The 25,574-nt window shown below is 40.5% G+C and overlaps 1 protein-coding gene across 4 annotated transcripts in view; it reads left to right on the top strand.

Moving 5' to 3' along the window:
• TAF4B (TATA-box binding protein associated factor 4b) overlaps nt 1–25,574 on the top strand; it is a 72,556-nt gene that overhangs the window by 35,067 nt on the left and 11,915 nt on the right. For 3 of the 4 annotated variants that reach the window (XM_051775186.1, XM_051775169.1, XM_051775193.1), the window contains exons 10-14: nt 2,947–3,116; nt 5,841–5,971; nt 10,646–10,771; nt 11,714–11,770; nt 24,171–24,290. In XM_051775186.1, the coding sequence (XP_051631146.1) occupies nt 2,947–3,116; nt 5,841–5,971; nt 10,646–10,771; nt 11,714–11,770; nt 24,171–24,290 (604 nt within the window). Of the gene's footprint in view, nt 1–2,946; nt 3,117–5,840; nt 5,972–10,645; nt 10,772–11,713; nt 11,771–14,559; nt 14,702–24,170; nt 24,291–25,574 lie in introns of those variants that run through there. The other variant, XM_051775178.1, reaches the window with a different exon arrangement.

The following is a 25,574-nucleotide window of genomic DNA, read 5'->3' on the forward strand; positions in this document are numbered from 1 at the left end:
TCATCTCCTTTATTAGTAGACCCGTGGCAGTCACTGCCAAGAGTAAAGACTTCTCTGTAGTGGTCACTAAGAAGAGGAAACTGGAGTGTACTTGTAAAGATCAGTTAGCACTCAATTATCATTCAGTGAAGCTTCATTTACACAATTGTTGAAAGTTCAGGATCTCTGTTAGGCTGATAGAGCCTGAGTAAAAACTTGGAACCGCTCAGTTGCTGATTGTGAAAGAGTAGGAGAAGCGGAGCTGTTTTGGTACTGGTGACTTAAGCTTTGAATTGTAACAGTGGACATCAAACTGTTCTGACAGTCCTGGGGTTTAACAGTTTTCTTAGCACAAAGCCTAGTCAGGAAACTATAGTGTCTATTTAAAATTAATGAATGGAGCTGGTTTGGGAATCTGTTGGGTCTCCTTTTCTCTGATCGCAACACACTGGAACTCCTTGCAATGAGGGCACATGAATGGAACTCATATTGTAATAACTTCAGCTTCTACCTATTTTCAGACAAAAGACAGCCTCCAGGAAATCCCATATAACCTAAGAACGTCAAGTTTCTGGCTAACCCCTTGTTCAAGAGTTATTTAGGCCACACAGTGTTTTCTGAAGGTGAACTTTATCAAACCTTGCCAGAGAGTACTTTTCAAGAGGTGTGTGTTGGTTTTATTTTCTTCGTTTTCCAAATCAGATTGAGTGATTTATCTTATCTGTCTTAATACTGCAGACGTCTATTTTGATTTGATCCTAAACCCTTGAAGCCACCATTAGGGCCCTTGTCAGTTTGTGAAGTAAAAAGGCTTTCTCTTGATGATCTAAAGTCTTGGAAAAACTTTTCCCGTATGAGATTCATTCAATATCTTAACTTAATGATCTTAAGAAAAAAAAAAAAAGCTGAGGCACACAGGCAATTATAGCTGTAGTGGTTTGAACCTTGTTTTCCCCCAGAGGCTAAATTAAGTGGTAGACCCCAAGGGGTGGAAACCCCTGGAAGTTTTGAAGTTCTGCCCAATGGGCGCTCCTGCAGAAATGTAAACATATCACAAGCTCACCGGAAGAGATGAGTTGTAGTTTGGTTGTTGTAGGAGAAGTGACCATGTTGTAGAGCCACGAGGAAGGGGCTCTGAGCCCCTTGGGCCCTCTGACCCCCTCCCAGCCCCTGGCTGGGGGGCTGCGGGGACCTGGAACAGCATAAAGCTGGGCTAGGTGCCTATAGTTATGCCGGGAGATGTTTTCTCCATGGGCACAGAGCAGCAGCCGGCACTGACCAGAGAAAACGGTGGCAGAGAGCCAGGAGAGATAACACCTGAACTGAAGGAGCAGCAGAAGCAACATGCAGCACCAGAGAAAGGACTCCTGGAAGGAGAGCCGGGAAAAAGAGCCAGCAGCCTGAGACACAGAGTTCTGGGGGTAAGACTGTACCAGATCCCCCAAAACTCCTTTGAGACCTCCGAGAAAGGAGGAGTAGATGGACTCCTATTTTAGAGGAGCCTTGGAGTACAGCAGCACCGGAGAGAGAGAGGAGCTAAGAAGCTCAAAAGACGTCCCGTAGCTGGACCGGGACGGCCGGATGGAATGCGGGGGGGAGTTGACCTTGGCTCCCCCCCCTTGCACTGCTGCCGCGGTGGCAGCCTGAGAGACAGGGCACAGAGGCCCTGCAAGGAGCTGAGTCTCCTGGAGATACCAGACCGTCACGAAGACCCCCCTGTGTCTTCGTGATATGACGTGGTGATACGACCTTGTCTGGGGTTACGAAGCCCACGGAAGACCCCTCGGTTGGAGGCGATGGGGCCGAGAGAGAGGCTTGGATACCTCCCTCGTGAGTGCTGACAGAAAGCCAACTATCAGCTGCTGCATGTGGAGAAGACAGACAGACTGCTGCCTCAGGAGATGCTGCTACTTAAGGACTGGAAGGGATCTGTCCTTCTTTCCCTCCTGGACTTTTATTTGGAGGGGAGAAGAGATCTGATCATTGTAAATACATATGTCATGGTAGAGATAGTTTGTGATCATGTGTATAATGTGATATGGTATTTATTTGTACAGTCATTGTAATATATTCCCTTTCCCCCACTTTGAGTCTGGTGTGTTTTGTCTGGAAAAAACCCATCTCACATTAGGTTGAGATGTGGGAGGGGGAATGGAACTAGGGGATTGGATTTTGGGGCTATCTCAAACCATGACAATAGCTCATCTGAGTGATGTTTGCCTTAAATATACCAGTTTTTAGTTTTTATTTTGAACACATAGTCCAAAACTGCTACAGGAGAATCCAGCTAATGGAGGGGTGTTAACAGCTGAAGCTCTGCTACGGCACTTCAGAAGCGTGGCATCTTCCCCACTATGTACATAAGTGTGGTAGGACTAATCCAAAGGACAAGGTCTGGATTGGTCCTACTGTATAATCAAGGACTGTTTGTATCCTGTGTTTTTAGGGAACTCACTAAAGAAAAGTGAAGATCAGGTTTGTGCTAATAAGCTTGTGTTGTAAGCTTCAGCTTGTAAGATGGGCATCTTGGTTAGAAAATGGCCTTATTTTTAGTTCAGTGAATCAGCATTCATCTTTATTCAATGCTAAGTTCTACCTGGTGAATTAGTTTTAGCACAAATATCAGTCTGCAAAAACGGTGGTGCAGGGTTAGGGGTTTGTGGGAACTTTTAATCCAGGTTTATGTCAGTTCGTGGTTTCCAACCTTGCTCAGAATTTCAGTTTCATATAAGGGATTTGCATGCCTAGCAGCTGAGGCATTAGCCAAATTAAAGTTTCAGAGGCACTTTGCTGAAGTGTGAGAGCTTTTAGGAGCTTTCTGTCCCTGTCCACACCCACACTGAACATCTATTTTATATGGGGATAGCTTCCAGGATACATTAGTGTGGCTGCTTGTTGATAGTCAAGAGACTTTTTCTTTGTATCTCTTCTGAACAAAGCATAAAATGTTGGTCTTTTCTTTTGTAGAGATGAAGATGACATAAATGATGTGACTTCTATGGCTGGGGTCAATCTTAGTGAGGAGAATGCATGCATTTTGTCAGCAAACTCTGAGTTCATTGGTACAGTGATTCACTCTTGTTCAGATGAACCATTTCTCTCTTTGGAAGCTCTTCAGAAGAAGATCTTGAACATAGGTGAGAGCAATGCACATGTAACATATATGTATGGATGTAGTATTTTCTTGCCTCTTTCATCAGCCAGCCTCCAATCTATGAAGAAGGACCTAGAAATATTAATATCTCCCATTTCAATTCATGTGTTTCTACCAAACTATACTGATCTTTTACTTTCCCTTCTAGGAAACAACTGTCCTTTAAGGTTTTTTTTAACATGGAAACAGTCTCAAGCACAACCAGGAAAAAGAAACTGATGCCACTTCAACATGTGAGAAGTGAGCAACTTATTACTCTTAGACTTAATGGAACACTTAACAACCATAAAGATGCTAGTGTCAAAACACTTACATGTGCTTTTTTATCTCTGCAACTTCTAACTTGATGCATTACACTATCTTTCCTAACAATTTTTGCATTTCTCAGCCTGTTCAGGTATACATGCTCTATTGACCAACATAAAGAAGAAGTTTGCAACTGCCAATACACGCAGGACAGACTTTTATTTACAACTCCTTCTGTGGAAAAAACTTCAGTTAATTTTACACAAAAGAGATGTTGAAGCTGTTTGTCTGTGTAGCGGATAGTACTGTGGAATGTATGTTGAATGCGTGTGAGTAAACTGCAGTAGGAAGTTTCTAGTGTAGGCATCATTTCAGCTGTTAGCTTGCAAGCAAAATGGTAACTGTTGCTTAGCAGTGTTGTATTGTGTCAGAGCAGGGAGCATGCATTTGTAACCACGCTGAGTGGTACCTCTGCTGTCGACAGCAAAGTCGATGAGTGTTGCTCTGCTCCTTGCTCGTGCCCTCTGCCCCATAGCTCTCTGTGCTGGAACAGTGAGTTTTACAGCTGAGCATCCAAGAAAGCCTGTGGTTGTACTTGCAGTCATAATTCTGTCACAATGGTTTAGCTACGTGATCACCAAGTCTTTCTCTTTCTAGACACACCTGGTTCTCAGTCCAAAGTAAGCAGCTAACCTGTGACAAGTATGTAACCTGCAAATGCTACCTGCAACCTCAGTACCCCTGCTCTGGTTAGCCAGGATGTGTCATCTGAGCTGTATGAGGCATAGTAGAGTGAAGTAAGTGCTGTGTTATTAGTGGCAGGGGGAAAATACTCATCAAAACTGGTGCCTAGAAGATTTTTTCAAAATTCGGTAGAGGATTAATCAATCCTTCTTGGGAAGTGTATATAAAGAAGAATTAAGAGCTCTTCAAAAACACAGAGTACTTCTAGAATAATTTGCTGGTTTGGGGTGCAAAGACAATTCATTGAAAGATAGAAAATAGAAGCCTGGTTGTTTCATGGCTGGCATGGTAGTTGTTCCACATTAATAATAATAGGAATAATTCATGTCATAAATGAAAAGTGTTTGATTGCAAGGAAAGGAATATTGCTAGGGAGTACAGCTGTTCAGAAAATGAACACATCTACTTTTGAACCGAGCCCTCTTTGAATTAAGAAGTGTTTGTGTGGAGGGAGGTCTTGAGGTTTGAAGGGATTTTACTAAGTCTTTAAGTTGGTGTTTCGGTGTTCTGATAATCTAGTGAGAAGCTGCTGAGGAAGTATTGAAAAGTCCTTGAGCAAAATGAGCTTTGCATTCAGCTAAGGTACACGCCAGTGCTTCCTGATCAAATACACTTTGATTGTATCTGGGAAAACATCCTAGATTCTCCCTGTCTTGTGAGATTGTTAATCATTTTCAGTTAGAGTAGCAAAGGCAAATGAAATAGGTGATTAGTTTTTTTACAGTGTGCTGTTTATCCATTCTTAACACTTCACTTGGCAGTAAATACCGAAATGGGTTTTGAAGGCGTGCTGTATATTGCATCATAAAGTATTACAGCTGCTGTAAATGCAGCGAGGGGCGAGGAAAAGCACTTCTGACAGGTACAGTGTATGAGGCATGTGAAGCTGCTGCCTGCCGTGCCTACCAGGGAAAAGTTGCTGCTGTCCAGGTGTCTGGATGGAGTCGTGTTGAGTGATCGATGGTGTCAACTGCGGGAAGGCTTCTCCGTCGGCAGCCTGCAGCCGCGGGAAGGTTATGGAGGTGATGCCCAGCTCTGAGTGCAGGGCCAGCACAGCTTTGCCTGGAGCTGTCACCAGCCTCGGTCGCAGCTGCTGAAACGCAGAGAATCAGCAGCAGCCCCAGAGAAAAGGTCGAAGGCGATGGCAGGATGACCCCAGCTGGACTGGAATCTGTGTTGTCCGAGCTGCTGCTGTGGGTCGGTTGGGCCTGTCTGCCCCGTGTCCGTCAGTCAGGGCACTTGAGAGGGTCCTGTGTGCCTGGAGTGCGCTGCAAAACCCACTCCTGCTCATCAAATAAATGTCATGAGTTGTTAACAAGCACGGTGTCAAGCAGGGCAAAATGTAATTCTGTATTTTTTTTAATTACTGGAATTAACAGAATATGGCACTAATTTCTACAGCTACTGCTTCTCCCCCTCCCCGAACATGAAGCTTGATTTGTGTTCTTATTAACTTTGTCCTATAAATGACCTTGCAAGGAGAGTGGTTCTGGAGGCTAAGTGAAACAATGTCTATATTTTCTGAAGCTCCAGGCTAAGTTTTATTAATGTAATGTCTAAGATCTTTGAAGTTGTGACTTTACCAGGAAAATCATAATCTCCAAACCTTTATTCATAATGGGTATGACTTCCAGGGGGAACAGAATACCTGCTGTGCTAATTATTTCAATTATCAGCTACTACTAAAACACGTAATGGATTTTCTCTGCTTCCACAGGTAAAAGGCATGACATTATGGAACTTAACTCTGATGTTGTGAACTTGATCTCCCACGCTACACAGGAGAGATTACGAGGGCTCCTAGAAAAACTAACTGTAATTGCTCAACACAGAGTATCAACCCACAAGGTAAAGGAAATCATTAGGCAAGTTTTGCACCGAAGTTTTCCTGCTTTGCAGCCTTGAACCTCTTCCAAGTGTAGGCACATCATAGGCAATATGTGCATTTTCAGTAGCTACCAAAGGCTGGTGTTAACAGTTATAGCTTATAACTGTTCTATTTGACTTGTTGGACAGGTGCTCTTAAAACCTAGCATAAGACTAAATGCATGTGTTTATTCTCTTCCACAGAAGTGTTGCCTGTTATGCAAAATTTATCTTACATGTAAAGCTCTTTTTGAATGCTCTTGATGGTGGGTTGATTTAGGGCCTTGTGTTTTCCTTATGCATTTACTGTTGGTAGAACTGCAATATTGATGCAGTAAAAAGCCTTAGTAAACTGAATTGAATATTTTACTTTCAGAAGGTGCTCCATGTGAAGGCAGAGACCCTTTCGATCTCAAGATCTTCCTCCCTCCCTCCTCCCCCCCCAATACTTCAGACTCCCTCCCCTCCCTAGCTAATACAAGCCCCTCTTATTAGCTTCATTCAATATAAAGTATATTGGGTCCCAGTAAGCCAGTATCCCTTGATATGCTTGTATGGTACAAATAGGAAGCAATAATTTACTGGCTAAAATAGCCTTTTTTTTTTGTGTCGTTGAATAATAAGATATTGATCCTTATTTTCAGTATGAATCTGTCTTAGAAAAAAAAGGAAGTTAAATGTATCTGTCAGCTCTTAAGGTCTTGTTTGTTTGGGTTTGGTTTTTTTACAAGAACTTTTTACTTAATGAAATTTAACAAGAGCAACTAACTGATGGAATAGGAGTTATTTTTGTACTGAACACTTTTTATAGACCTTTAAGCACTGGAGCAGCAATAGTAAAGAGGAAGAACTATTTGGAAACTTTTAAGCATTTGTGGTGATGTCTGAAGCAGTTGGAGTATGCTATTCTTTGCCAGAAGAAAATATAGTAGAAAAAAAAATTAATACAGGAGAAGTATGCAGTTTTTTATGATAAGTTTTTAGAAATTTGCACATGTTCTGTGTTATTCCTCTAAAGTGGAAGGTACAATTGAGCTTGTGAGGAAAAGTGAGAAGGCACACTGAAGTCCTGAGTAACTAGTAGGACTAAGAACGTAAGGAAATGTTTTTTGGACAGTAGGCTCTATGGGGCTGATTTATTTCTCATTGAACTAAAGCAATAGAAAAACAGATAGGTTTTTGTCTGATTGAATTGCCAGAAGCAATGATAAGATTGTAAGACTTCAATAAGCTTGCTTTCTTATCCTCTTCTCTCAAAAGCAAAACAAACAAACAAAAAGTAACGGGCATAGTAATCCTAGAGGCACAGGTAGCCCCTTTTGTTAGGAAGATGGTATTCTGCTACAGAGGAGTGTCCTACAGGATTACATTTGTGAGTGATGTTACTGTGAGAGATGCTGACAGGCTTTTAGAAATCTAGGAGCAGAACGCTGCAGGGTTTTGGAGTCACGTTACTCAGTTGGTTAAAACTTGGTTCTAATAATGCTAAGTTCACAGGTTTGATCCTCATGAGCCATTCGCTGACGAGTTTGATTCAATGATCCTTCTGGGTCCCTTCCAACTCAGAATATTCTGTGATTCTGTGATTCATATATATATTTACATAGCCCTGTATTACATCTCCCCTGGTGCTTACCCCCTCTTCTCTTTTCCCTCTAGGCTATTGATTGGTACCATTGTGCAGTGTGGGCTTCATGTATTTCAGATAATTTCCCAGAGCCTTTCCAAGAGTCAGGTAGTTGGTTTGTAAGGCTTTATATTGGCCTGTCTTCAGTACAAAAAAACCCCTACAGTAAGAGGAATAGGTGTGGTACAACCAAAGTAAGTTGTTATGGTAGGAGTTGGTGTACAAATGCCAGTAATTCATGGGATCATACTCAGGAAACTCTTCTTCCCAGTTTGCTCAGCTCATGCCTAGCAGCTTTCATCTGATGGATAGCCCTGCAGAGAGAGTGAATTGGCAGGGTAAAAGCTTCATACCATGCCACCACGTAGACTTGCCAACTTTTGCTAAACTTTAGGAAAAAAAAAAAAAGTATGTAATTGGAAGTTACTAAGTTAATTAGGATAAAACTATCATGGTGGTCTCTCTATCTGAAGTAGGAATAGCCTTTTAGATTGTTGTAAACTGCTCACTGTGATGCAGCTCTTGCTGCAGTGCTCTTAAAGAGCCTTTGTAAGACCATAATGGGAATTAGCTAGCTGGTTTAGTTCCTTGACTCTTTCTCTTCTACAATCTGGAAAACTACTGAGGTGTAAGAGTATGCATGTGACGTGATACCTAAGACTAGAATTCATAATGACAACTAAGCACTACAGTGATTAAAGAACATGTTTTATGTGGGTGGATTCATCCCAGCACGCAGCGGCTGCCCTACTCCTGTGGCCGGAGCCCATGAGCTTATGGTTCAACATAAACTGCATGGTAATGGTGCAGCGTGGTAATGCTGTTGAGCTATAAACAGTGCTCCATGAAAACATTTTCCCCACATGCAGCTCTAAACTACTTTATCTGTGGGGTGTATGGTGTGGGTGATATGCTTCATCATAACAGTGCTGGCTACAAGTTAGGAACAGGTATACAATGTGATGTTTTCCGTCTAAGCAATTCAGTGCTAAACAATCACAGAGAAGTTTATTTTGAGTAGGACAAAACACAACTGCAGGTGTTCCTCTTCTAAAAACTCCTGAAATGATCTCTCTTAGAGCAGTTGATGAGCTGAAATACTGTTATGGTTGCACCCATTTCTTGTCCTATATAAGCTTGTGGTAGTGCATTGGAGACCTGCCGGTTGAGAGACTTGCATTCCTAATTGGTGTAGGGTCATGGATTTGGCTTAAAATATGTGTAAACATCTGACTCTGATTTTGGGTATTCCAAAGCGAAAGACTTCTAAACTTGGGAAAAAATAATCTTCTGGTAATACAGCTTTCTTCTTTGTCCTTTTAAAAGGATTGTGGTATGGTGGTGGATTATTATAAGCTGCTGCTTCAAAACAAGTTGTACTAATGTACTGGGAGTGATTCAAAGTAGTGTATGCGTTGTGGGGAGTGGTAAAAAAAACTTGAGTGGTAACAGAAGACGGGGAGAAGGTTTGTTGGACTTTCTTGCAGAGCCACAGACACTGCTTTGGAAAGAAAGTCTCTGGTTGCAACATATGGTGTGGTTTTAGCCCCAGTTGGTAATACATGACAATGGGGTGGCTCATTGAAAAGGACCAAACGTAATACCAGGAGAAGGATTGATTTCATGCTCTGGCCGGGTTGTGAGAATTCAGATTAGGAGACAACAGTGCCCCACAAGAAGACTTTTACTTTCCTTACAACTTTTAGTAGGGTGTGACTGGGTATGGGAGGAAGAATCTGAGTGTAGTATGTTTGAAAACTAAAAATTGAGCTGCTGAAGTCATTGATATATACTGATAAGTCTATATACTTAACGTGTAACCTTGCCTAAAATACAGCTGTAAAATATCCTGTGCTTATTTCAGAATAGTTGTATGTCAAAATTGATTCATTAGAGTGTGAGATTGGGGTAAGATAGAAAGAAAAAGTTGCTGAAAGTACCTAGTGTGTTAAGCTGAAAAAAATTTCTCAGGGAAACAAGTTCACAAAGCAACAGAGAAAGAAGGTAAGTGTAGGACATGCATTAAAAAGTGGTACAAACAGGTGGCATGGACATACCTCATCTAGAATGGGCTCCTTGTCTTGTTTTGCTTAACGCCCTCTGGCCAACACAAGGCTTAAATAGCTTGCCTTTAGAAGAGCAGCATAGTAAACCCAAGTTTTCCTTTGCCAGTTGACCACGTTTTGGATCTTTCCTTTCTCTGTCTTTCCAATCTACAGTAAATGTCAACTCAGGCTTTCCAGTGAGGGCAAAATTGGAATGAAAAATGAACTACTGATTGCTACTCTTGAGACCAAAATGATCCTAGTTTTGTTTCAATGCCTGTGTGTCCAGAGATTGTTGGAACTAGTCATTAGTATTCACTGACCTGACTTTGTACAGGTGGTTGGACCAGATGACTTTCCTGGGTTACCCTTCAACATAAACTATCCTATGACTTGAGAGCGTTCACTGAGGCAATAGTATGTGTTCTTAAAGCTATAATAAACCATATCTAACCATATCTAAACCATATCTTCACCCCCAAGATTCATTATAACTAGTTCTAAACCACCCCTCCGCTACATAAAACTTTTTTGGAAATACCAGGTAATGCTTATTTCAACTTCTGCATTAAATGGCTGAAACTAGAAACTTAAAATGTCAAATTCTAATTTTTTCTCTCTTTAAAGGGGAAAGGATATTTTCCTAAATATGTTTACTGGATATGAAGTTGATGGTTTAAAACAAAATTTTAGTCTTTTAACTAAGGTTAGGGAAGACTGTTGTAATTTTAGTCAATATAGAGTAGATGTTTTTAATGGCACTTGTTCAATAACCTTTTACTAGTCACAGACACCTAGAAACATGCTTCAGTGGAGAGGAGATGTGTAAATAACTACCTACCACCTGAAGTCTTTCTAAAACAGGCTACACTTTTCAGCTTTGAAAAATAGTGTTGTTCTGTTCAGATTGTTCCCATTGGGTTTATTAGCTTTAGTTGTGTATATAAAGGCCTGGTTGTCTATAACAAACTTCTTTTTTTCCAGGGGAGTGATAAGTACATCGTATGTAGTGACACCAGAGCACAGCTGAGGTTTCTTGAAAAGCTTGATCACATAGAAAAGCAGAGAAAAGATGAAGAGGAACGTGAAATGTTGCTTCGAGCAGCCAAGGTAAGATTCTTGCTTTCCAAGGAAGTAGTTGTGTCCTCTAGATTGGTGAACATCTTCAGGTTTCTTCTATTTCCGCTTTCAATGTAGTAACCATTAACCCTGTTGCTGGAAATTCATAATGTTTAGGACAGTTTAGGCTTTACAGAAAAGGATTTAGCCTATTTGCATTTAAAAAAAAATAACAGGAGTTCTTTGAAATGTGTGGTGGGGTGAACTCTGCTTTTGAGATTATTCCTACTGGTCAAAATTAAATAAAAAGCCAAAAATATCCTTCCTGGATCATTTTTGGCTTTGAAACTGAAGCCTGGTGAGATCCACCACCCTGCTAGATGTATTTATTTTCTGTAGTCAAGATCAGAGGGCTAGCCCAGCATCCTTGAAACCCTGATGGAGCTGTTGTAGTATAGAATAAGTACCTTTCTTCTCCCTTCTCTTTGCTCCAGAAGAGAAGCAGAAAAAAAAAATCTGTAGATGTTGCTCTATCAGGTGTGGCTTGATCATCTGTTTGGGTTTTGTTGGTTTGTTTGTTTGCAGTCCGAATTCTGGAGCCCCTTGGATGGAAGCCTAATCTAGAGTTGAAAGAACAGTGTTGTGCTTGCATGAATACAACTCCCTTTCTTTCCTGTACTTCCTGTCCTTTTTAAGTGTCTGCTGCTGACATGAACAACATCATGCCTAGACTGGACCTGACTGACAGTGTTAGCATCATTTTCAGCTTAATCTTGCTTCAGGCTAGAGCAGAGGCAGCCGGCCCAGATGAGGAGGGGTGTGCACGTATGTGCATGGAGGGGGATGGAAGCCAGTCTGGATTGAGGCATTCACCCCTGGAGCTAAATCTTTCAATCACCAGAGAAAATTGTCATTTATTAAATATTTAACGGATACGATGGTGTTTGGATGCCAGTAATTTCTGTTCAATCTTTTTTCCTCTTCCTTTGCTAGAGCCGTTCCAATAAGGAAGATCCAGAGCAACTGCGGTTAAAGCAGAAAGCGAAAGAGGTAGGACTTTGCAGTTACCATGCTTGCCTTTGTGTGTTGAGAGAAGGTTGGCAACCCTGTCCTGGCAATTAGGTCAGGGTTTATTTTGCTGCTGCATACCATTTGCAGAGGCCTTGGGGAAGGACAGGAACTGCCACAGGCAAGGGCAGTGCTTCAAATGAGGTCAATGAATTATGAGCTCTCTTTTTTTAACATTTTATTTTTGCAGTTTCAGTCCTGTCTAGAAACAGTCCTTTGTAAACTGCAGCAGTACACTTGTTAGGAATATAATGTGGGATTAGGAAAAAAAAAAAAGAAGAAACTTTGAGATTTAGCATCTGGGACTGTACAATAGGCTACATTTTTCCAGGGTAATTGTTCGTTTTGTAAATCTGATACTGCTTATAATTCTTTGGCTGGGAGGCGGTACTGGGATTTAGTTTTAAATGGAAAACGCCTCTGGCTTTTAATTTTCTGGGCCCAGCAGTTTTCTGTTCTGGAATGGAGCCCTTGTTTCACACAGTTCATGTTTAGCTGCAGGGGTTTTAGTTTATAGCTTAGACTGGTTAAGCTTTTACTCCCAGAGGCCTCTGCATAGCAACTGTAGAAATCAACAAATAAGTTCATTTATGTCTGCAGCCTCCTCTCAGTAGCTGACTTTTTACATTTCCCAATATCCATTTCCTGACTTTTCTAGCCTGAGAGAAAAAAGCTCCACTAATTGGAGCTTATTTTAATTGAGCCTTAATATTGGATCTCACTGGAGTTGCCCCCAGAGCTACTGGGAACAGAATGAAATGAAAGTACCTAAGGTTGAAGATGTGTGTGCGTGTGTATGTGTGTGTGAAATTTTTCACTTGACCTACAGATTCTTTTCCCTGCTGAATAAATCATCAAGCCTGTTCACATTTCTGATTAAGGATCTGACAGCAGACGATAATAAAGACAATTGAGGTGTGAGACGTGTGATACAGAGCTGAAGAAATTGGTTTCTATAGTTACTTGACTGATTTCATGCAATTTTTAAGGATCTTTGTGCTAAATGAGAGTGATTTTCTGAGCAACCTTTTTCCTTAACTGTGCCTCTTGAACTATGAAATTTGTTGTTGCTTAACATTGCTGCACTTGGCTCCTAGGTGCCAGCAGCAGCAGCAGGTTATTTATGAATGCTTTAAAGGCCCTTATTGTTTGGATTAATGTAGGAGCCCAGGCAAAACAAATGGAAATCCAGTAAAATAGTATTCGAATCAATGCTCTGGATTTGCACCGTAGTAGAAGAAATTTGTAAAATAAGAGGAGAGAAGGAGCTTGCTTTACTATGTTTTAATTCTTTGTTTTCTGCTTACAACTCTTTCTTCATTCCTACAATCTGTGAGTACAAAGTTGCCCTAAAGCCCTTCCCAGTTTGCCTCTAGTGCCACCAGGATCAACAATCAGTGGGTGATGCTAATCTGTCTTGTTTTGTAGGTGACTTTACCTCTGCATCATCTCATTATTTCTACGCGTTCTTTCTTTTATTAAAAGACAGCAAAGTAATTCATTTATGCAGCTTCTTTTCTCTTGTTCTATTAACAATAATATGTAGGATCTTTAAAAATACTCTGTATAGGTATGTGTTTTGGGTCTCTTTTTAGATTAGTTGATATTGTTAATGAGATTTCTTTTAAAAAGTAGCATATAGGTGTACTGAAAAGGAGCCAACAAGAGCAAAGAAGGCATGTAAGTTAAGTGCTTGTTGTTCTACTATGTGTTGAGTTCACCTCCTTCATCTTGTGTCAGGCTAACACAACCTGCCTCACACTTGTCCTGCATGTTTCTCCATGCTGTACTGCTCCCAGAGTGAGAGTCTCCAACTGCTTCACCAAAAGAAGAGGAGGCAAATGTGCCTCTTGGGACACAGATCTTTGTGTTGGTATTCCCTTGCCCTCTTCATTTTCCAGAGAATGAGTCAGCCAGAAGCTTCTCCAGGCTTGTCATGGAGAATAAACCCACCTTTTGTGCCAGTGATGTTTTCTTATCTGTAAGCTTGAGTGGAAATGAGGGCAAATGCAGCTGGAAAAATTTAGCACTTTATCGACAGTTTGGAGGTAAATGGTCAGCACACATTTGCATTAAAAAAATGCAAACACAAGTAGAACTGGAATAAGAACAAAATAAAAATCAACAAATATTCCAAGACTACAACTGGTAACTAAAGCATGGTGAATACTGGGATCAAGGTCTGAAATGGCTTACCCTTGTCTGTCTGTCTTGTCATGTTGTGATTATAGTCTGCTCCTAAGAAACCAGACTTGAAAACTTTGATACCTCTGTCAGCTGGAATCAGATCTTTTCCAGGTCAGTCTGGTTCAGTATCCACTGGAAAGCCTGACCTGATTGTCCGCTTGTAGTTCTTTAAGAAGGAATGTGGACCTGCCTTCATCAAAGCTGTCTTTTATATCTTTATGGTAACCCCCGGGGAGAAAGGAGAGTGTGTGGGGTAATAGCACTGTAGCATGTTCTAAAGCAAAGTTTCCCAAAATGCAGGGTGTACATCCTAACAATGAATACTTATAAATCCAGGATGTGCTGTCATCCAGCAGCTGGAGGCAATGTCTTAACATTGCTGGAAGTACATCCAGAGACTCTGCAGTGGATTCTTTTATCCAAAAGGCTGTACATAATTGCCGTGACCTTTTCATCCCTTTTTGCATGACCTATTGCCTCAAACTTCCCCTACACTAAGTCATTTACTTTCCTGTATTCTTAGTCTATGTAGCCTGCTATGAATTAAGTCTTTATTTACTTCCCCTTTTCACCTGTTTCGGCAGATTTTAATACCTATGGAAAGTGCACATTTCTTCAGAGACAGCTGCAAGGTTAGCCCCAAACTGCTGCTTTGTGCACTCAAGAATTTTGTCCTTACTCTCCTCATGGACCAGCTCTTTGTGCAACGGTGTTCCTGAAGTCTGGGTAAATTAACCCTGTTTTTCATTGTGTGCCTTATCTGCCTCTTCAGACTGACAGGATACAGTCCTCTCATTGTCCCTGATGCTCGCACTATTAAACCATAACTTTTTTAGGTGGTTTCTGCTATTTCCTGTTCTACTTTCTACAGTACTTTCAGTTACAAAGAAAATGTTCAGTCAATGCAATTCTTGAAGCTGTATTTATAGTTCATCTGTGGCTTCATCCCTTTTGTGAAATGAGCTTACTTAAATTGAGTAGTTGTAGGATACTGTCAAATGTGCAAGCAAGTCATATGAACAGTGCATCCCAGAAGACCTGTAAAAATGTCTGTATTAAACAGTGTGTACTATAATTTTAAATATAAACCTGATCTCTTAGAATCATTGTGGTTGGAAAAGACCTCGAAGATCATCAAGTCCAACCAGCGCTGCCAAGTCTTAGACCACAAGTAAACCACGTCCCTATATGTGCCACATTTACACATCTTTTAAATACCTCCAGGGATGCTGACATAACTACTTCCCAGGACAACCTGTTCCAATGCTTAACAACCCTTCTTGGTGAAGAAATTTTTCCTAATTTTTTTCTACTTCTGTCCATCATCTTCAAAGTGAGTAGTGCTTTTGTAGTATGGCTTTGGGAAGCTTAAGGCTGAGCCTGGGCAAACCTTTCAGAATGTTTGTGAGCAAGGTTGCTGCTTTGGGTTGAGCAGGTGAACAGGTATTTTACTGATAGCATCTTAGCTTATTTCCATAGTAGCTACCTTTATCTCTGCTCTTACTCTGTGTCACCTTGCAGCACCTATCAGTGGATAAAGGTGAGCACTACATCTCGAGCAAGGGGAAGAAATGTGTGGAGCAAGCACCTGGTGGGCAGCAGATCTGCGTCCCCCATTCCTTGCTCTGTCAGCATCTCTGTTCACTTATGTCTGCATAGATCTTCCCACTCATTTGTTCTCGCCTGCTTGATGTGCTTGTGCATTTTTTTGACACAGATACAAGACAGCAGTAGATGAGATGCTGAGAAAATTCAATACCTTTAGTATCAACTGACTGGGAGGAAAATAGCAAACCCTAGGGTTTTTATAGAGACTGAACAAACCTATCAAAAACATCAAACAGAGAGTCAGCATGATTCCAATGAGTTCTGGGTGTTACTTAGTAATGACTGAATTTTAGTTGTTCTGTAGTATCTTTTCAACAGTCATCTTTTTTTCCTGTTTCATGTATCCATCCTAACTCCCTTATTTCCTGTCATATTCTCAGGTAACAAGTAACTGTAACCTGATTCCTTGCTGCTCTCTCTACCACCTCCAACCCAGATTTTCAAGCTCTTTGTTTCCTTTCCCCCCACACCTCTTGTGCTGCTTCTATATTTAGTCTTCTGGACCTAATTGTTCAAATTCTTTGACTGTTCTTGTGGCAGGGGAAAAGTTAACCATGACCTCTCAAAAAAGCAAACACAAGATGCTGCAAGCAAAATAAGATCTCATTGCTTTTTATGAGCCTTCAGTGACAGCCTGAGAGCTTCTGCTTAATTACCTGATTTATATTATCTTTATTGTTCTATAGTGTTTCTTGCCTGCTTCTGCATGGTTTTAGAGGGAAAAAAAGCACTATTATTGAAAAGACATATATTTTGTTAGCTGCAGTGTAGTCCTACAAATAACAGAAGGCTATCATCAGAGATTTGGTGTGCTACAAGTCTTGCAGAAAATCAGGGATGGAAATCCTGTAAAGCGTTAGATTATTGAGCAAGCTAAAAAGCAAACCAAATGCCTGTTTATGTGACATTCATATTGGTGTTTTGAAGAAACCTAAGAAAAGAGCAGCTGAGACACTGCATCGAAAACCATCTGGCTGAAAGATGATAACAACTATCTTTAGTGAAAAACAAACCCCCACAAAACTCCATTAAGCGTGTTTTTGCATTTTCAAATAGCCTTTTCTCAGTTTCTCTGAGAGACAGAAAATGGACACATAACCAGCTGTAAGTATGACCTTACATTAGAAACTTGCTAATAGAGGAAATGTTAGGGCTAAAAGTACAAAAAGAAAATGATAATGGAGATCCAGAGAGTTTTGTGCCGAGAAGGAGTGTTGGGTGAAATGATGAGATGGAGAGGCTGGCAGGTGGAAGAAAAACTTAAACTTTCTCTAGCGTGGAGACCTCGTGAGTGAGTGAATGAATACAGTGTTACAATACTGTGCCTTTGGAAGAACTGTGATTGGTCTTAAAGTAATGTCTAGCAAGGGCTGGATAAGGCATGTGGTGATAAGGCAGATCTGGTCAGGGTCATTGAGAAGTCTTCTCATATATGATAGTATCTGACCCAGAAGCTATGGAACAAGGTTTTGGTGTGGTGTGCTGTAGTCTGTTTCTTGGCCTTTCAACAAAAGTAGCCTAGACAGTTCCTGAAAATGCAGAGCTTGATCCTGGATGCTAGACACCCAAGAAGTTCCTTGGGCCTCCAAGTAAGGCAAGCTGATGAGACCGCACAAGGGAAAGCATGCTCCAGGTGTTCTGGAAAACACAGGAATGTATCAGTAATTGTTAAGCAGAACAAAAAAACTGGTAAAAGGCAATACATACTCCACACAGAGGAAATTCTTAGCAAAAATGGGCAAAATAAGGAGTCCCAAAGTCACTCTGCCCTGGATTTTTTTTCTTGTGTGGAGTTCTTTATATATTAGGAAATGTCAAATATCAGCTGAAATATTATTTTTTTTTCCTTCTTCTATGGGTAGATTACTTCATGGCTACTCTGGAAAAATGTTCTGTTGTTTTCCGAAACATTTTATTGCACCCTTTAATTTTAGACAGACAAGGCATCTGGGCTTGGGGGACACAACCACAGTAGGGACTGTTCTGCCACCAAAGCATATATGTGGAATATTATCCTGAAAGAATTCTACAGTATTACATACAGTTCTATTATAAGTTAGGACTGCGTATCAAACCAGGGCATGCTATTCTGCCTTTCTGCTGTTAAATCTAAATTACAACAGAGGGAAAAGTCAGTGGAAACTAATTGTATGGCTAATTAAAACAGTTTGAAAGGAAGCAATTGCAAGAAGAGAAATTGCATTATAGGCAAGAGGAGAGGGTGGTAAATGTTTAAATATGCAGCCTCCAAGTGTCAGTTTTCCTCAGAGAATGTCCCCCATATGAGAAGTCTGCTATTCAGCTGCATTCAACCTGTAGGGCAGAAAATTTTGTATAGGGAAGGTAGAGGCTGGAGGCAGTAATGCTCATTGAGTTTTATGACAACGAGTGCGAGAGGCTTGGGATTGAAAACAGATTTTTAAGGTTTATTTTTAATTTTCTTCACAAGTTCCTTAAAATGCTTAAAGGGACTGTGAAAAAATTGCAGTGCTTTCTTGCAAAGACAATGAAGGGAGAAGCAACTGAGAAGAGCAGACAACTTTCAAAGCATTAAATGGAGGACACAATGAATCCCAGTGAAACTTTGCTTGAAAAAGCTGGTCAGAAAAAAAGAATTAATAGAAAAAGAAACCATTTCAGTGGAATAAGTGGCTCCACTAAAAAGGTACTTCAGTATTTAGTTCTTTAAAAATATGTAGTTAAGGGCATATGTAGGTCTTGAGGTTCCTTTTTCACAGATGCAAAAAATGGTAGATGTTGAAATTTGGTCACAGTTTCTTTTACTTACTTTGAATTTTAATATTTGTTAATTTATTGTTTAGTTTCTTTGTTGTGGAAGCTGATAGAATTGGGAGCTTCTGCCTCTTTTGTATGCCCATATTCCTTGCCTTTTTACCCCGCAAGTCTTATACAAATTCTTGTTCATCTACTTTAGTGCTTTTATTACTCCTGATCTACTTATTGCTGGATAGCACACATAACCCTTAGGCATACATTAACTTGTCTTCAGCCTTCCCTAGTTTCTTTTCCTGCCAGTTCTTCTGTTACGTTAAATATTTATTTAATCTGTCCTGTACTTTATCTGCCTATAATGTCATATGTGAAGACATCCCCACTTTTTGCTTGATATTAAACCCAGTATCTTGTACATATACTTTTTAGTCTTTCTCTTATATTAATTATATCGAGCCCAGAATTGTGGTGTTTAGCTTCCACATCTGTCTTGCCAGCATTTCTTCTGAACTCATTTACATCCATGGGGCTGTTATTTGTTTGTTACTGCATTGCCAAGACAATTTTATGGCTTTTTTTTTTTTCTAAGTGTAAGTTCCTCCAGCATTGTGCTGGAGAAGTGCCACCTGTTTGGCTTTTCTTTAACCTTAGCCCTATTACTGCTCTGTGAGCCCTGAATAATACAAATTATCTCATCTCCGCCTTTAGAAAAACCTTCCCTGGTAAAACCATTCTTGAGGATCTAGTGAGTAAATGTTTCATGGTTTTTGTCTGCTGTGAAAGCTTTTACCAAATACGTGAATCCTGTGCTGGATGCTTTGTGACCAGACACGAGGGCTTTCATTTAGTCCTTTTCCAAGGTGAACATGTGTTCAGCTAGGTAGCACTCCTTTTCCCCTTCCTTTGATTATACAGCCACCCTCTGCTGTACACATCATGGATTAGCTGGTGTGAATTAGTTGGCTTTATTTGTAGTAGCATATACTTTTCATCAGTTGTGTCCAAGGGATTCTTCCTGTTTAGGGAAAATATAGAGATTTGCATAACTTCAGTTAGTGGTGCTTTGATAGTTCGGACAACCACATAGCATGTACTTTGTAACCGAAAGAGTTTAAAACCAATCTGCAGTGTTGCTTTAAGTAAAAGTCTCAGCATCTCATAGCATCTCATAGCTGAAGTACTTCTTGTCTTCTTACACAACTCGAAATTTATTTTTTAATATTAAAATGCCTCAAAAATGTCACTAGTGTAATAGTAAAAATAGATACTGCACATTTTCTGAAATGCAGAGTATGAGACATAAGTGAGAAAGAATTTCTGTGAGCAGAAAAAGAAATATTTTTCTCAGAGGACTGAATGAAGAACAGAGAGGTCAATTTTAAAACCTTTCATTTTGTGTGATTACAGCCGTGCTGCAAATGCCATTTCACTATAAGGAAGGACTTTAAAACATACCTTATTTCTTGATTTGTGCTGCAGGTCAGATTAACTAAAATGGTTATTGTGTCACCCTAGAGATTCCTGCTTGCTGCAAGACCAGACTTTAAACCCTATTTTTATTATTAAAAAGGCCAGCAGCAACAAAGACTATTTTACAGGTTCTGAGACGTTTTCATAGCAATTTGATCTTTATACACAGGGTTTTAGAACTCTTTGTACTGCAATTCTTAGCATATGTGAAAATCGGAAGGGGGGGAAGGAGCATGAACGTTCATTTGCCACTTGCAAATGAGACTGTCCCCTCTCAGTACCCTTCTTGAGGAATGAATTTTGAACAGAGCATGTGTTGGATTCTTCTAGTGGAACAGCAGCATCTTTCAGCAGACAAAGTAGGTCAGGTTGAGGGGAAACCTGGTCCTTTGGGGGTCTGATGTATGATGCAGCTTCGCCCTGCTCCTCTTGAATTGCCATCACAGCCTTTTGTCTTCAAGGAAAAAATTCAAGATGGGTATGACATTATGATTTCACCTGGGTGTGGCAGTTTCTATTTGTATCCTATTGTAGTCAAAGACACCAGTGTTAATTAACTGACCTCTAAAAGGCAAAACAATAGATGCAACTTCTCTATGTTGTATTTTGATGAAGTGTATTTACTACTTTTACTGTCACTTGCTGCAGTGATTTTTCTTCCCTAACTTATGTGCTACAAACCTAACTGTTAAAGAAAGATTTGACTCTACACAGTTGCCTTTTGCTCTTTCCTAATCTTGTTTAGGAAAATCTGGCAGTAATTAGCCAGCCAGTATCCTTGGGTATCCCTTGGCATTATCTGCCTGTCTTCTCCTTATCCTGTGCTTTTAACTGCTCACACAATGTTTGGACATTTAATCTCACACTTTTTAATGGAACAAAACTTGATGAAAAGATGATTTTGCTGGCTTGAGCAGGGTAATTTGGATGCCTGCCCATATCACTTAATGGGGATCTGTTGAGTCCATTGTGGAGATTGAGTGTTTAAATTCATTTGTCTTAATTATGTTCTCAGAAAAATCCCTGGGATGTGTAGAATGCAATAAGACTATGAAGTTTTTTTTCTTTTGCTCCAAAACCCTGGTGAGATTCTGTATTTTTTGAAAAATCCTTTGACTGGTTATGAGGTGGAAAATGTATCGGAGAGAGTAGACGTTAGTAATGACATGCATTTCCAGCATTGTCTTGGGAACTGCCTGGTCAAAGATGCAGCAGTTCTGTTTCTAGAAAGTGCATACCATCCCCCAAGTGTCATCCTCTCCTTTGTTATTGGTGGGTTCTCTGCCAGCACTGCCCTCCAGCAGCAGTGCTCACTCCTGCAGGATGTCTGTGCCAACAGTTTGCTTTGTCTGCTTGAATTGCATGGGGTAAAAATGGTGATGGTGCAAAGGCACTACCCATCCTCAGCCAGAGCAGCATTCTGGTACTCCCCTATCAGAGACTTGACCTGCCCAGTCCTTTCCACCCCATGCTGATGCCAACCCAAAGCCCTCTCGCTATTTAATTCATAGCTCTGCGTCTTCTCCTCAGACTTGACCATGGCTGCCCATCAACATCAGCTGTTAAAAGGAGAGGGGGTCTTGTTTCAATGCTGCTTCAAGCCAGAAGTGTTCAGCAGCCACACGTTTCTGACATGTCTGACTACAGTAGAGCTGGTTGGTATACATTTTGTAGGGTTGAGAGAGAAGGGGGATATGTTTTCTAATGACTCCCAGGGATGGAAAAAACGTTAGGCTAATAAAGGCTTTTGTTTTGGTTTTGCTTTAAGTTTAATGGTTTTAAAAGTCCTTTTACTTTAAGTGTAATGGTTCTTAAAAGTAAAGCAAATTATCTTTCGCCTTCTGGTTTTCTTTGTCAGTGGAGCCTTTTGGAATTTAATCTTTCCCCAGAGGGATTCTGTGTGCATGGCATGTTTTAATGCCTCTTCTCATGGCAAGAAGACTGTGGTGTACATGTGACCATTGTGATGACTGAACTACATTGCTAGCAGGAAGGTGTACTTTACTTCTACAGGGATGCTCCATAGCTCCCTGTAAGGAGGAGTGGCTCCAGGTGTTGGAGGCCTGGGCAGCTGAGGCTGGGAGTCAGCACCTGCCTCTGCCAAAAAATCTCAGCATTTTGTTGCTGAGATTTGGTGCTTATTCTAAGCATTTTATTGCTCCTGCTTCATCACAGGGAGTGATGAAGACGTCACATAAAAGTAGTTTCTAAGCCTCAGCCTTTCACAGAGTCTGTGAAGTTGCAAGTTACTTTTTCAGGTTTAGTTTTACTTTCCCCCATCTCTGATTGGTTGCAGTGTGGTCCTGAATATAAAGATATATATTCAAGACTGAGACTAAAGAAAAGTTTATCTTAAACATTTTATGAAAGTAGGCTGGCTAGAGTTAACCTCAGACGTTTGCAGAACACTAGTAGTCTTAAAATCTGTAGTATGTAAAGTATTCTTGAAAGCAATACTGTATATTTGGAAAAAAAAAACCAAGCAAAACACCAATGAACTCAGTGAATTCTGATAAAGAACCTTGTAAGTGTTTACACTGCACACAAAAGCAAGAATAGTGTGTGTGGTAAGTGAATGATTGTATCTGGCATTGAAAAAGTACTACTGTGTTTCCATAAGCAAAAGCCTACATAGTGTGATCAAAGCTGACTTGCAAATAGTGTTGCTTTTGTAACCGAAACATCCCATCTTCAAAAAAAGAAAAACAATGAACACCAAACCCCCCAAAAATTCCACTCTCAATATATCTGTTAAAGTCTTGCTTTCCCCGATTTCTGCTAAAAAATATTGAGCATATGGATAATTTGGTCTTCCAGGGAAGAATGCCCTTTTAGGAAGCTTACCCTGAAATACTGGTTTTTTAAATAGCCTTAGCTGCTGCAGTACTTGATGTGAAGTTGCCAGCATCACTAAAGTCTACTTATCTGAAGTAAAATAAGACTTGTAGAAACAGCCACCCAGAAACCACCCAACCAAAAGCTCTCCTCCCCAAAACACTCCCCCAAAACCCCACAGTATTTCTTTGTTGTGGATTCATCTTTAAGTGGGAGCAAGTAGGGGAGTAATACCATGTAGGTGCTGCAAGCTCAGTTGTCGTCTGATTTTTCTCCTCTCCAAATGGGATCTCTGAGAGATGAAAAGCAAGCAAAATCATAGTGTGTTGCAAACTTAATAAGCAAAATACCTGTATTGCCTGGATGAGGCACTCCAATTAATTAATTGTTTTTAGAGTGGGAGGGGGGAGGAGAGGAGATTTGGATGCTTTCCTGCCATGGTATTGTTGTACTTTTAATTTTTTTAAGATGTGCACACATACACATGCAGAGGAATCCCCATGTGAACAATTTTAAGTCCAGTGAATGGGGAGAGAATGGACTAAGGAGCCATTCTAGTGGCAAGTCAGATCATTTAAGGGTTAAGATCAAACCCAGAGGTCTCTGTTTGGAAAACCTTCATTCTCCACCTCACTCTCCAGAAAGAGTGTTCCCCTCCACCTATGCTCCAAGATGGACAGCTGGTGAATCTGAAAGTGATGTGGTTGTAATAGCAAGGTGGACAATCCAAGCTAGGAAGTCTGTCAGCAGACTTGACTGGATTGAGCTCCAGAGCAGCTGGCATCTATAGTTATTGGATAGATGAAATAGTATGGACCTTGAAATGCAGGCATAAAGCTTATTTTTTATTTTAATCCTCTTTGCTGTAGGTTTCTATTCTGTCCCAAGTTTATTTAACCCAGGTAAAGGTTGTTTCTAACGATTTCTTTGTTTTGAATGGTTTCTGGAGGTGAGTGAAAATAAACATGCAGCGTATCTCTCTACCTTACTTCAGATGTTTCTGAACATTCAAATATGTACTGGGGAAAGAAAGACTAGCAGTCAATGGCAGCATCCTGTTCAGTTGGATGTTTCACAATGGCAGTATTGAGTGCTGGGTTCAGGTAATACAGCATGAAGAAATTGAGTATCTTGCTTGTGCAGTCATGAATTGAGATTTTGAACTAAGAACGTGCCCAGTTCCCAGAAGTTGGTAACTCTGTTTTTTAACACTAATCCGACTTCATAAACCAATTCAGATAAATATTTTCTGATAATCAGAAATGGCAAAGCTTGTGAGCTGATAAACCAGCTGCAAGGGTCGTCTTAAGGCTGCGTTGATACCACAATATGATCTTCATAAAAGGTGTTACATGGCATGGTCTATAGTGCTCTAAGCATGACAACAGTACTGGAGTCTGTCAGAAGTGTCTGTAAAGACAGGGAAAGATGCTTTGAAGTACATTGTGTCAGTAGGAACTGCAGAACTGTCTGAAGCTGCTATAAAGAGAACAAGATCCTTAGGATAATGTATGTCATAATTAACGTAGATTTTTTTTTTTTAAATTAGATGCAGCAGTTGGAGTTAGCACAGATGCAACAAAGAGAAGCCAACCTCACAGCTTTGGCAGCCATCGGACCGAGGAAGAAAAGACCTTTGGATTCATCAAACATTGGATCTGGGCTGGAGGTACAGACATGGCTTGCGATGACTTGCGTGGTGTTATGTCTTATGTCTTATACTGAATTATGTTTATCTTTCCCTGTAGGAAGAAGTGAAAATTCTTTCACACAAAATGGTTTGTTACATTCTGTAAGAAACCCAGTTTATGTGTTAGGTGCTGGAAAGGATTGTTTCCGATAAATTTGTTGGGGTGTTTAATTGTGTGTTGAAGGAAGAACTATGGATAAGAGCACTGTGTAAAGGATGGAATGAAATGATGACTCAGAGAAATTTCCATCTGCAGCAGAGGGTAACGAGGCTGTGGTGACCTTCCACAGCAGGTAGATGTTATGGCCCCTCAGTTGAACTCTCAATGGATGTTTTGGATGACTTCTGAAATGGGTCTTGATTTGACATTTGATGTGGACATTTATCCATGCACAATGCATAGGGACTCTTTTCAAATATTCTGTGAGCTTGCCTTGGCTAGACCCTCCCAAAAAGCAATAAATAAATAAATAAAGCCAGACTATTCACTTCCTGCAATGAGCCAGTTCTGGTTCACGTTGAATTTTAAAAGTGCATTGAAAGTGCTTTTAACAACTCTTTTCTGAACAAATCTCTTAATGTGCTGGAGATTAACTGTTTCCAGTACCTGGGAAGCTTTCGTGGCTGCGGAAGTTCATTCTAAGGAGACTGGCAGCCTACTGCTGTTATTGTTCATCATCTTTGCTGGAGATGGGAGAAATGTGTTGCCGGCTGTCGTTCAGGTGTTACTGCCGGTTTTTCCCCTCTTTATCAGGAAACCTCGATACTGCTCAAGTGAAAGGCTGATTTGCTGCTGACACAATCAGTGAGCAGAAGCCTGGAAAGTAACTCTCATGTGGAGGAAGTGATGGTAAAGTTGTCCTTTCTGATGCACCTAAAGTCTTTTTCATTCTTGTGGCCCAGGAAGCTTGAATAGATGCTAGAATTGAAAATACTCTGTAATTTTTGCATAGTGGAGTCTGGGAGGACCTTGTATAAAGCTCAATTATTTGCAGTGTAAATGAGGCAGTGATGGCATCTGTCCTGTAGTTTTTTCTTCATCCTGGACTGTGACAGGAGACCTCACTAAGCAGGTGAGATAGACTTGTTTCACTGATTCTTTTTCTTTTTTTTTTTTTTTTGTTCTCCTGACATGGATATTACAATTAGGTCTTTCGGTGCTCCCTGTTTACCACAAGTGAAGGGAAGGAATCTGTCTCTAAACAAGCTGCAGAAAGCAGCGTTCACAGCTTTTGAGCTGCTATTCTTCTTTTCTTTGAAGTT

Source organism: Manacus candei, unplaced genomic scaffold, assembly GCF_025592945.1.
Source record: "Manacus candei isolate 608988 ecotype Guabito, Panama unplaced genomic scaffold, ASM2559294v1 h1tg000008l, whole genome shotgun sequence".
NCBI lineage: Eukaryota > Metazoa > Chordata > Aves > Passeriformes > Pipridae > Manacus > Manacus candei.